Raw genomic sequence first — 12,724 nt, forward strand, 5'->3', positions numbered from 1 at the left:
GGATAATTTTAAGAACACTAAGAATGAAGCCCACTAGCAAGGATTAATATAATGGGGAAATCTGTTAATTAAAATAGAAATTGAGCTCTCTTACTATAAAACAAAGGACAGTGGAGCTTTCAACAGAAAAAAGGTAGAGAAAGGCAGGAGAAGGAAAAGCCTAATGAAGCAGAGCATTTATTTATCAGGAAAATACATTCTTATTTTTTTGCAGGCAAAAAAAAAAAAAAAAAGAAATCAAGCATTTCCCAGGAGAGAAAAAGTGTGTTATAAATGTTAGAAATGGGGTTTACTGGCGGTTATGCTAATTAAGGATCAAAACTAGATTATGGTTAGGACAGAATGAGTCCATACATCAGTACATAATTGGTTAAAAAAAAAAAAAAGTCCCATTGTTTATTGGTCCAGATGTTTGAGCAATTGGTTAGGTTCATTTTGGGACTGGTGTGCTGAGGTCACTCAAAATTCGTGGTCAGGACAAACTACAGTAATTTGCAGGCTCAGTGCAAATAAAAATGCAGAGCCCCTTTGTTCAAAATTTAACAATTTCAAGATAGTAATAGCAGGACATTAAGTCAGGGATGAAGACCATCTATACCAGTGGCCTTGTGTGACTGACAGCACATGTCACATTCCCATGAGGGTGGCATTTCTGTGGTTCTTTTACAGCCTTCCTCTTTAGAACTGTCATAATAAAACACAGTACTGTAGACAAGTCTCTAAACACAGCCCAGACAAAGGCTACTGTAAGTATAATTTCAGGGGCGCTTAGCAGCTCAGTGCTGCTTCTGCCTTAGATTGTTTGTATGCTCACCTTTGTATCCTAAGCATGTAGCACAGTCTCATGAGTTTCTGACCCATGGTAAGCACTCAATAAATAGTGGATGGGTAGGTAATGGATAATAGTAGTTGCCAGCCCTTCTCAGGGAATCTGGTTCCGTTTATCTCTGGATAAGAGGACCCAATGTGGGTTGTTTGGAGTTTTAGTTCACATTACTCACACCTTGCAGATGCCTCCTCCAGCCGGGTTGAGGGTTTCCTTTAGCTCTGGGCCTTGCATGTCTGCTTACAAAACGTGTTTGTCTATTCAGTTATTCTGAAACATAGTTAAGCTAACAGATTACAATAACACTTGAGCCCTAACCAAGTTAAGGCTGGAGTAGGCAGAAGAATGGCCACCCCCTTTCAAAGATGTCTATGTCTTAATTCCTGGAACCTGAGCCTATGTTAGATCACATGGCAAAGGGGATGCAGATGAATTAAAGTTGCTAATCAGCTGACCTTTAAAGTAGCTAAATATCCTGGGTTATCCGGGCAGGCCCAGTGCATCACCAGACTCTTAAATGGGAGTGACAGAGAAGAGAGGCAGAGAAAGAAATGTGATGAAGGAAGCAAGGTCAGAGTGATGTGCTGTGAAATGGGGTCCTTCTGTCCTTGCTGGGTTTAAAGATGGAGGAAGGGGGTAGCTCTGGAACCTGGAAAAGGTAAGGAAATAAATTATCTGCTAGGGCCTCCAGAGAAGAACACAGCTCTGCCAACACCATGATTTTAGTCCAGTGAAATCTGGGTCAGACAGCAGATCTCCAGAACTGTAAAAGAATGAATTTGTGTTGTTTTAAGCCATTACGTTATGGTAATTTGTTACAGCAGCAGCAGGAAACTCAAACAGCTGGTTCCGCACTACGGTGAAACTATCAGTCCTGGTTCCTGGTTCATTAGAAATCACTAACTTCCATGGCTGGGTATTATTGTCTGCCCAGGTTTTTTACATTTCTCTTGGTAACCAAAAGTAGAGCTCTCTTTCTTTGTGTATTTTTATTTGCCTTCATTAGACCACTAAGTTTTGGCGTTCGTGCTAGTAGTTGTATTCTCAGGGAAGCAAGAAATGCCACCAGTTCCAGAGTGCACTGCTTTCTTGGGATGTTAATAGTTGAGAGACAGTAAAAAAAAAAAAAAAAAAAAAAGCTTCCACTTCCAAATTCACTTCTAAAACCCAGGTTAAGCAAGCTTCTTTTTTCTTTAAGCACTTTATAAGGATATGTTCTATGTATAAGGTTGTAAAAAATCTTAACTGTTTAAGAGAGTATCCAGCAAAAAGTATGCCTGTCCTTCAGCCCAAGTTCCTTTCAGCCATTACTAGTTTCCTGTGAATTCTTCCAGAACTCTCCTGTATACATATAAACTCACATACACTAATTATCTACACATACTCTTCTGTACCTTTGTTTTTGTTTTCCTTGATGAATTAATTAACACATTTATTTATGGAAGAATTTCCATAGTTTTTAATGTATAATGTGCACATACAACACTCAGAGCTCTTCATGGAGGAAAAATAACATATTTTCCAAATATTTTGGACCACAAATGTCACTCTTTAAGAGTGTCTGATAGAACTACTTTTTGAGACACACTGCTTAACACCAAGCTGCCTTCCTCTGGACTAGTAAGAATTAGTAAGTAAGAATTAGTGACCCCCATACACCAGTGTAGCATGACAGGTATGGATTTGGGAGGGATTTTGGGTTTAGAGTGACAGGCTACTGTCCTGGCTCTGTGGTTGACTTTCCTGCTTGCTCCCTTTCATGCTAACTGGCTGTGTGGCTTTGGGCAGGTTGTTAAACTTTATTGAGACTTTCTTGTTAATGTGGTCTACCTCATTTATTCAGTCACTCGTTCATTAGTTAATACATGCAATTATTAGAACATTCATGAGCTGGGTAAAATAAAGCAGTCTCTCCACCTGAGAAGCTTTCTAGTCTAATGAGAGAGGTTTCATTTGTAGCACACAAATCAGCAGTAAGCAGTGGCCTGTCTTAAAATTAAGGTTGTGGAGAATCATTTTCTGCCAAGATTTCTGCTTTCTGGTTTTCTACTTTCATAGGCCTAGATCAACAGTAACAAATGTCACTTACACCATTTCAAAACTTGCAAAGAATGCAGGAAGAAATGAGGTTTATATAGTGTCTTCAGGTATTGATTTTTTAAAGCATGTATTGACTCTGATATTAATCACCTGATGAGTTACCAGGGTAACATTATTTATCTGAATAAAGTACAATAAGAGTAACAAAATCTTCTAATTGATTATGAAATTCCTGCATAAATTTTGGCATCCTTGTGGATTATGGACATATATGTTTTAATGTTTATCACTGTAAACATTGAATTATATACAACCACAGAATCTTTTTTTTCAAATCCATAATGTATATGTTTTACAGGGAAATTTTAGAATTAACATTTTTTTCCATTGTATAAAGCACATAAGTGCATTTTTTAAAATGTTTGTTTATTTTGAGATAGAGCGTGTGCACTCACGCTTGCCTGTGAGCAGGGGAGGGGCAGAAAGAGAGGGAGAGAGCAAATCCCAAGCGGTCTCCCCACTGTCAATGCAGAGCCTGACAGGGGTCTCAGTCTCACGAACTGTGAGATCATGACCTTAGCTGAAACCAAGATATCAAGAGACTGGTGTTTAACCAGCTGAGCCACCCAGGCACCCCTGGTGGTCATTTTAGCATTAAGGGTCATCACTCTTCATAATTCTCCTTTCTTTGTTTAAATCACAATTACTTATTTCAAAAGCCTATTTCTAATTTCTTCTTGGTCTTAATAACTTTGAACAGGAAATTCATATTCTTTAGAAAAAGATAACTTTAGAATTTTAAGTGGAAATAACTAACACAGTTTCTTTAATTGCCATTTTGATTGCCAGAAAGTTTCTCTTCTTCATTTCTTCTCTTCTTTCATTTTCTCCGGCCAATAAAATGTTGTCTAGGCCTACTGAATTCCAGACAGCATTCAACACTTGTTATACTGAATCCTGATGACTTCAGTCTGTTAATTTATTTAGGATATGCTTTTGGTTTTTATAAGGTCAACTAGAAATTTGAAGCTACTTTTCCCACTTATTTTAACATTAAATATTTTTTTAATACTGAAATTTAATTTGAAAACCACTATGGTAACTTTGGTGGTGTTGACTCTTTAAGCATACATCTAAAACTTGTCCATTTAAAAAATGTCTCTGTAATTGAGTTTATTTCATAACGGGAACTCTGTTAAGGTCAGTATGATAGCTGCCTAGTAATTTAATAGTATCAAATGCCTAATACTTTGATTTAGTGGGGGTTTTTTTGTGGTCATTTTAATGAAAGTTTGATTTGTCACATCTTAAAAGACAAATCATTTGATATGTGGTTTCTATTATTAGCAAATCATATATCTCATTGCCAGTGCTCAGGTCTGATTCTCTCCCAATACATTGCCCCCACCTCAGCTCTCCTCTTCACCCTTGTCCCACATCTGACTTTCACCCCAATCCCAGAGGAAGTCAGACATGTGGTGGGTGGATGCCAGGGAAGTTGTTAGTATACACAAACACACACACACACACACACACACACACACACACAATGTGAGAGAAACAGCTACTTTAGAATGACCTGCTTTGGTGGCCAGGCAGGAACTGACCATTTTGCTAGATTTTTGCTGTGACTGCTACGGTCCAAGAGTTTAAGACTTCCTTCTTTCCAAAAGAAAACATTGTCTGTTCTTTTCTGTAATAAATCTCAAGCATAGTGGCATCGTTCCAAGCTATTTTTCTCAATTCCAGATAATTGGTAGTGGGTGAAAATGTGAGTTTATAGATTCAGCAAAGTTGTACAGAAAGCCAGCTTTTGGGTAGCATGTGGAAATACCATAAGCTGTGGGCTCACAAAATAAACTTGGCCCTCATTGTGTAGCACTTCTCCCTGATTCTCCCCATATCTTTCACATCATTCCTTTGAATCTCTTTTAATCATTTCTGTCTGCCCCTGTAATTTTAATATTCTCTGGGTTTCTATACTAAACTGTTTTCTCTGGGAGACTCCTTCTGGGTGATCTCTTCAGCTCATTTGCCTTTAGCGCCAGGAATACAGCATGAGTGCTGTCTTTCTACACATAGTCCAGTATTCTCCCCTGAGCTCTCCATCTATGTAATGGTTTACCTGTTTACTATCTATCCCCATTCATATATCTTGCAGGCACTTAAGACTCACCTATTTAAGTTTAAAACCAAACCCTTACGCCCATACTAAACTTGCCCTCCTCTGTATCACCATCTTCATGGAAGCCAAACTTACAAAACCTAGAAATCTGAGAGCATTGTCATGGAAGACCAAATAAGATCCAGAACTATTATGTACTTACACAAATGCACTGACACCGCACGCGTGCGCGCGCGCGCGCACACACACACACACACACACACACACACACACACTGGTATTCACAGAGGATTATTGCATAATTTTACATAGTTTTGAATTTTAAATATTAGAATCATATAATGTGTATTCTTTTGTGCCATGCTCTTTTGTTCAACACTGAGATTCATGCATGTGTATAGCTGTATTGTAGTCCATCATGTGAAAATTCTAGGACTTATTTGCCCATTTTCACGTGGAAAGACATTTGGGTAGTTTTCAGTTTTTCACTATAACAAACATAGTGCATACAAACAATGCACTGGTGGACATCTGTGCACGTATCTTCTGACATAAATATGCAAGTGTTTCTCTAGAGTGTGTAGCATGGGAGTAGAATTCCTGGGTATAGATATATACACCTCCATATACCTGGGCAGTTGTTTCCAAATTGTTGTGCAGAATGGCTTTGGTGTTTATACTCTAGCCAATAGTAATTTATCTTGTTATATTCCGTGTCCTTCATGATCTTTGCTGTTAGACATTTTCATTTTTGCATTTGTAAAATATTTCATGCTAGTTTTCATTTCCTTCAAGTTGAACTTATTATTATCGTATGCTTTTTGACCCCACTGTTCCCTCCTTTTGGAAGTTCCTCTGGTCTTTGGCATACATTTTTAAATTATGTTGGATTTTTTAAATGTTTATAGGAGTTCTAGATAGTAATCCTCTATTAGTAGCATATGTTGCAATATCTCGTTTCAGTTTGTAACTTATCTTTTCATTTTCTCTAAGTGTGAATAGAAGTACTTCTTTTTTTCCCACATTTTGTTAGATGTTTTATTTATTTTTGAGAGAGAGAGAGAGAGAAACAGAGACAGAGAGAGACAGAGTGTGAGTGGGGGAGGGGTAGAGACAGAAGGAAACACAGAATCCATAGCAGGCTCCAGGCTCTGAGCTGTCATCCCAGAGCCTGATGTAGGGCTCAGACTCACAAACCACAAGATCACGACCTGAGCTGAAGTCACACGCTTATCCGACTGAGCCACCAGGCACCCCTACCAGTACTTACTTCTAATGCTTCCAATGTAATTGAACTTATCAGTCTTTATGGTTTCATTTTCTGCTTTAAAAAAAAACCAAAACCAAAAATAAATATCTCTATCCTAAGATCCTAAAGACATTGTCCTAAATTTTATGTGTATTGTGTGGATAGAGATACAGTTAAACTACATAAAAACTGACTTTTGATTTTTGATGTCAGAACCATTGTTTGTGTCATGGTCAAATAAGCATGATTTTTCAAGTGTCAAAGTGCCATCAATCATTGCACATTTTCCTGGATCTCTAACTTTGCTCAGATTGGCACCTTGACATGTTTCAGAAATACTATTCTCAGAATATGCTACAAAATGCACATAATTCACTCCAAGCAATACTAATGTTTCTCATTTGAATAAGAAACGGTTGATACTCCATCCAAGGTAATACCAATATGAAACTCGGCTGAGAAAATGTCCTTACAAAAGGAGCCAGTAGCTGGAATAACATTTTAAAAGATGTTGGTCATTCAACTCCCAGAAAGTTAAAAGAGAAGCCAATCTTCCTTCTAAAATTTTAGAGAAACTTTCCCAGGATGAGATACATCTTTTGACAATTCTAACTTTTGATCTACATTATTCGCTGTTAATTAGATGGTGGTAGTGCAGTTCTGATTTGGGTTGTAGTTCCTGTGTGTGTTATGTGCATGTGTGTGCTGTAATATAGTGTGGAATCAAACTAATAAAACAGAACTTTCTGCAATTACATTACTGAGAACATAACTCATCTTTTAGTAAAGCTGTCATCATCTAGTTTCACTTACTCCCTTTATTTGAAAAAGTCCTCTTCTTCAGCACCGAAATCTACAAAGGTGGTTTCTTATTATCATTAGCCATTCTTCTTTAATTCACAAGTCGTACAATAAACATTTATTACTTATAAAAATGATCAAACTTTTCTTTTGGCTATGGGAAGAATTCTAAATTTACCCTGTTGACTTACGACAGATATGAAAGCTATAGAACAATGATTTCAATTCATTCAACAACTTGTATTGAACATGTGTTATGCCCTGGACACTAAGGCCAAAAGAGTCAAAATATAATTTGTTAGCTTCTCGTGACTTTAGAAGGAGATGGAAATCATAAATGGACCACTAGGAATCTATTTCCTTCAGATTTGTCACTTCACAGTGGTCCTTTTGTATTATGACAGTTTTTAAAAGCTGAATTGATTGATCTTTGTGTTCTGGTTGTAAACTACAAACAAAATTAGAGACTTTTCAAAGTCTGAAAAAATTTAAGTTGAAAAAAATTCAGTTTTCTATCTTGCCAGGAGGAGAAAAAGCAACTCTAAGACATTTAGGGCCAGTAATAATTATCCTTTTGTTCTGTACTGTAACAGTTTCTCCTTCTATAGAGTATATTTTTAGTTATTTAATTTTATGTCACAATAATTGTGTCCATATTTACTGTTAATTTTAACATTAAAGTTCCCAGAGGGAGGTCTTGTCATCTTCATAATGCATCCATGCCTAGCACCTTGGCATTCCTGTGAGCATAATGTTGTCTGAACTTGGCTTGCTCAGGATAAGACAGAACACATCCCAGGTTTAGTGGCAGCCAACCACGGTTGATTGTATGCAGTCAGGAGGCAAAAGAGGACCCTGTGGCAGATTAATTTTTAGTTCTCTGTGCAAGAAAAAACAAAAACACACACAAAAAAAACGAAGACAAAAAACAGTGGGTGCTGGATTTCTGAAATACTCGTTATCTAAACATACTCAATGTTTGGGGATTTTTCAGTGGTTATTCTTTTAAATTAAAGACGTGATTAGCAGGAGCTTTTTGTTCATGCAGCATTAGCAGCTAATAATAATAGTTTCCAAATTTTTTGTGGAAATTTAAAAGCATTTTCATATACAACACTTCATTTCATTTTCAGACCACCTCCGAGGCAGATGTCACCTCATATTTACAGGTGAGAAAACAGAATCCAGTTAGGTTAAATGACTTGTCTGAAGTCATATCGCTAATAAGAAATGCTCCTAGATCCAAATCTGTTTCTGACCTCAAGTCCCATTCTCTTTCATCTATACCCATCTGCTATGACTCCTCCTCTGCCTTCGAGGTTGGAAATGTGGTGGCATTACTGAGTTTTACTGTGTTGACTCATCTTAGTCATTACTGCCCCAGAAGCCACTCTGATTGTCAATGTTAATTTTTCAATATCATAATTTATTTAGGTTCATAAAGAACCACTGACACCATTTATACAGGGGCCCTTCTGATTGAGCTCTGTTACCTACCAGCTTACCTTTTTATAAATCTGTTTAACAGTCAGTGATCATCATTCTTTTTATCCTAGGTCTCAGAGAGAATATTTACATAAATACAGAGGTCATTCCATTGATGTGGTAACTCCAGTACTGACACTGAATAAAATCTAGTTACTAAATAAAGATATATAGATTCAGTAAATGAGTGTGGACCAACAGCATTTCAGCACTGCTAAAATGTGAAGTCACTATTATAGACACACTAACAGTCAAAAGACCACTAAAAGAAATTCATGTAAGCAGAACCTTCTGATGTTAAGAGATTAAAATGCATGTTAATAGGTAGATTTTAAAGGAGTCTAAGGAATTGTAAATTGTGATGGGATTACTGAAGAAATGGCTTGAGAACCTTCGTGTCTTGGCATAAAAAGACAACATAGAAGATATTTTATTTCTTGACCTTAATTTTGAGTATTGTTGTAGGCCCTTGATTTTTTGTTAGCTCAGAATAGAGACGGATTAATTCTAAAAGCAGTTAAAGTAATTAGATTCTCTTCATCTCTTTTTTTTTTTTTTATGTTAACGCAGCATAGGGAAGTAAGTCTCTAAACCAATTCTGAAATAGAATTTAACTTTTTATTTTGCTTACATATCTCTTATTTTTCTTTTTCTCTAAATGGCATTTTTTAGACTAAAATTATCTTGATTTTCTTTTTTCTCTAGGCTTGATCCTCCACAACCTGAGAAGTTGAAAAAGGAGCACAGCTCAACTGAAAACATGTCTTTAGAAACTCTAAGAAACAGTAGTTCAGAAGACCTCTTTGATGAGATTTAACTGTCTCAAAAGGTACTTTGATGTTCACTAGACTATGTTTTCTATTCATTTCTTTAAACTAAGAAAGCAAGATTTCAACTCAGCAGCAGCGATTACTGTACCCTACAATTTAATTACATACACACTGAATCGAAACCATTGTGCAAAATGGATTATGCATGTATATGAAGATATGATTTGATGACAGTGGTACATTATTCTAAACTATTCATTCCCATGCCTATAATTACATAAAATCTCAGACTTTGTATTGCAAAGGACACATTTATCGTATTCAGTTCACACATATTATATGTGGTAGCTGTCTAACATCCTGTCTAGGAAGATTTTGGAAAAAGGACAAACAAAATGTCTACAGTTCTTTTTTGAATAGTCATGTTCTGAACAATGATGCTTGAACATTTTAATTTGTGAAATGATGTATAAAATTTATTTTTAGTTCATACACAAGCAACCTCAAAATCTGATGATAAAATTTTTGATACATTGAGGATTTATGTTCCTAATAAAATATGTTATTTAGCTTACCTTTTTCCTTTATTATAGTAGCAGACTTTATAAGGTGCTTATTGATATAAATGTAACCCCTTTTTGTATCAAAAACATGTTTTTTCGGGAACCCTCTTGCACTGTTGGTGGGAATGCCAACTGGTGCAGCCTCTGGAAAACAGTGTGGAGGTTCCTCAAAAAATTAAAAATAGATCTACCCTATGACCCAGCAGTAGCACTGCTAGGAATTTACCCAAGGGACACAGGAGTGCTAATGCATAGGGGCACTTGTACCCCAGTGTTTATAGCAGCACTTTCAACAGTAGCCAAATTATGGAAAGAGCCTAAATGTCCATTAACTGATGAATGGATAAAGAAGTTGTGGTTTATATATACAATGGAATACTACTTGGCAATGAGAAAGAATGAAATATGGCCTTTTTGTAGCAATGTGGGTAGAACTGGAGAGTATTATGCTAAGTGAAATAAGCCATACAGAGAAAGAAAGATACTATATGTTTTCATTATTATGTGGATCCTGAGAAACTTAACAGAAGACCATGGGGGAAGGAAAGGGGGAAAAAAAAGTTAGGGAGGGAGGAAAACCATAAGAGACTCTTAAAAACTGAGAACAAACTGAGGGTTGATGGGGGGTGGGGGAGAGGGGAAAGTGGGTGATAGGCATTGAGGAGGGCACCTATTGGGATGAGCACTGGGTGTTGTATGGAAACCAATTTGACAATAAATTTCATATTTAAAAAAAACATGTTCTTTTCAGAGATTGTTGATAAAAGACTTCTTACACATTAAGGACCCTCTTTAAAAATAATGACCATGTCATATTTACTTATCAATCGTCGATAACATCTAGCACAATTTTTTAAAAACATAGTTACTGTTTCTACCTCCTACCCTCTCATTCTGTCTTCACTTCTGTCCAGTTGAACATCCCTTTTCTCCATGGTTTCAAAGTTAACAGCGACCATCATGTTGATAAATTCAACAGTTGGTGCATTCTCAGTCCTCCTCTTACTAAGCCTCTCAGCTACACACCTGACATAGTCGGTCACTTCTCAGTAAACATTTTCTTCACCTGACTTTTGCATTGACATATGTTGTTTGTTTTCTCTTTCTTTTTGTACACGGAGGCTCTTTGGCCCAGAGTTAAGTGTTTTAGTGCCTCAGGTTTATTCTTCAGCCTTCTTCTTTTCACTACCTACCTTGTCTATAGTATTTCTGTGATTTTAAGTACCATTTGCATGCTACTATCTCCAAAATTAGAATAGTTCTGTTTCCACAGTCATATATGTGTAGAGTCAGTTGACCTTTGAACAGTGCTGGGGTTGGGGCACTGGTGCCCTGTGTAGTCAAAAATCTTCGTATAATTTTTGACTCTCCAAGAACTTAACGACTAAGAGACTACTATTGACTAGAAGGCTTACTGAAAATATAGTCAATACATATTTTGCATTTATATGTATTATATATTGTATTCTCACAATAAAGTAAGCTAGTGAAAAGAAAATGTTACTAAGAAATCATAGGGAAGAGACAATACATTTATAGTACTGTACGATAAAAAATGTGTGTATAAGTGGACCTGCATGGTTCACACCCCTGTTGTTCAAGGGTCAGCTGTATAATTTATCATTAATTTTTTGCAAAAGGAGGTTCTTAAAAATCTGACTACATCTACCTGCGTTGGATGATTATTTGGATGTTTAAGCACATCTAAAGCCACTGGTCTTTGGGTAAAGTTCACACTCCGTACCACAGCTTACAAGATTTGATATGATCTGGCCCCTACCTATCTCTACCCTTGGTTTCCTGCTCTTTTCTCTTTGCTTGCCTTGCTCCTTACTGTCCCTCAAGTAGGTCAGATCTCACAACGATTGTATTGGTCAGAATGTTCATCTTCATATGGTTGGTTTCTTCTCATCTTTCAGGTCTAGAATCATATGTCACCTCCTCAGAGGTACTTTCCCTGAAATGCCCTTTCTAAAGATGTACACACTCCCAGTCACTGTCCCATTTTTTCACTGTGCATATCACCACACAGAATTATTTTTTTCATCTCTCTCTCTCTCTCTCTCTATCTGCCTGTCTCCTAATAGAAAGTTAGCCCCATCATAGCAGAGGCATGGCCATCTGTTTTATCTATCTTCCAATTCATACAACAGGGCTAGATTCACAAAGGCTTACTAAGCATTTGTTGAATGAATAAATGCATGTCTTCCACAAAACAGCCACTCAAATGTTTCTGTAAGTTATTAAACTGTTTTGAAAGAAACTTAGGAAAAGGTTGAAACTTAGTTGATTTGACACAGAGAAATAATTGTTTAGAAAGCTTCAAGTACCTTTTGTGCTTAATTATAAATAATATATACATATACATTTATGCATGTAGGCTTGACTACAGAGAGAGAATCAGAAAGAAATTACACTTTATTGTTTATATCAGAACAAGATTCTATTCAGTCAATGGAACAACAAAATTCTTTAAAAAGAAATTTACCACATTTTTATTTCCATGGTGGCATCCATTTAAGAAGGAAAACTTTAAAATAAATGTAGATACAAATATGTGAAATATGAAAATATAGGGGTGCCTGAGAGGCTCAGTCACTTGAGCAGCCAACTCTTGATTTCAGCTCAGGTCTCGACCCCAGGGTTGTGGGATCAAGCCCCACATCGGGCTTTATGCTCAGTGTAGAACCTGCTTAAGATTCATATTCTCTCTCTCTCTCCCACTCCCACTCCCTGCCTCCCTCCCTCCTTCCCCCTCTTCCCTTCAGCCTCTCTCCCCCACTCATGCTCTCTCTCTCTAAAATTCAATAAATAAATACACACATACATACAATAAACATAATTATAAAGTCTAAAATTCTGCTC

The 12,724-nt window shown here is 36.7% G+C and overlaps 1 protein-coding gene across 7 annotated transcripts in view; it reads left to right on the plus strand.

The window, feature by feature from the left end:
• Nucleotides 1-12,724, plus strand: part of XRCC4 (X-ray repair cross complementing 4) — a 297,500-nt gene that overhangs the window by 209,587 nt on the left and 75,189 nt on the right. For 6 of the 7 annotated variants that reach the window (XR_003413807.2, XR_008299483.1, XR_003413805.2 and 3 more), the window contains exon 8: nt 9,232-9,355. Coding sequence is in view for 4 of the 7 variants with exons in the window: in XM_053224611.1 (XP_053080586.1) it covers nt 9,232-9,343 (112 nt within the window). In the remaining 3 variants the exon portion in view is untranslated. Of the gene's footprint in view, nt 1-9,231; nt 9,871-12,724 lie in introns of those variants that run through there. The other variant, XM_015074915.3, reaches the window with a different exon arrangement.

The sequence above is a fragment of the Acinonyx jubatus genome, chromosome A1, assembly GCF_027475565.1.
Source record: "Acinonyx jubatus isolate Ajub_Pintada_27869175 chromosome A1, VMU_Ajub_asm_v1.0, whole genome shotgun sequence".
Classification (NCBI taxonomy): domain Eukaryota; kingdom Metazoa; phylum Chordata; class Mammalia; order Carnivora; family Felidae; genus Acinonyx; species Acinonyx jubatus.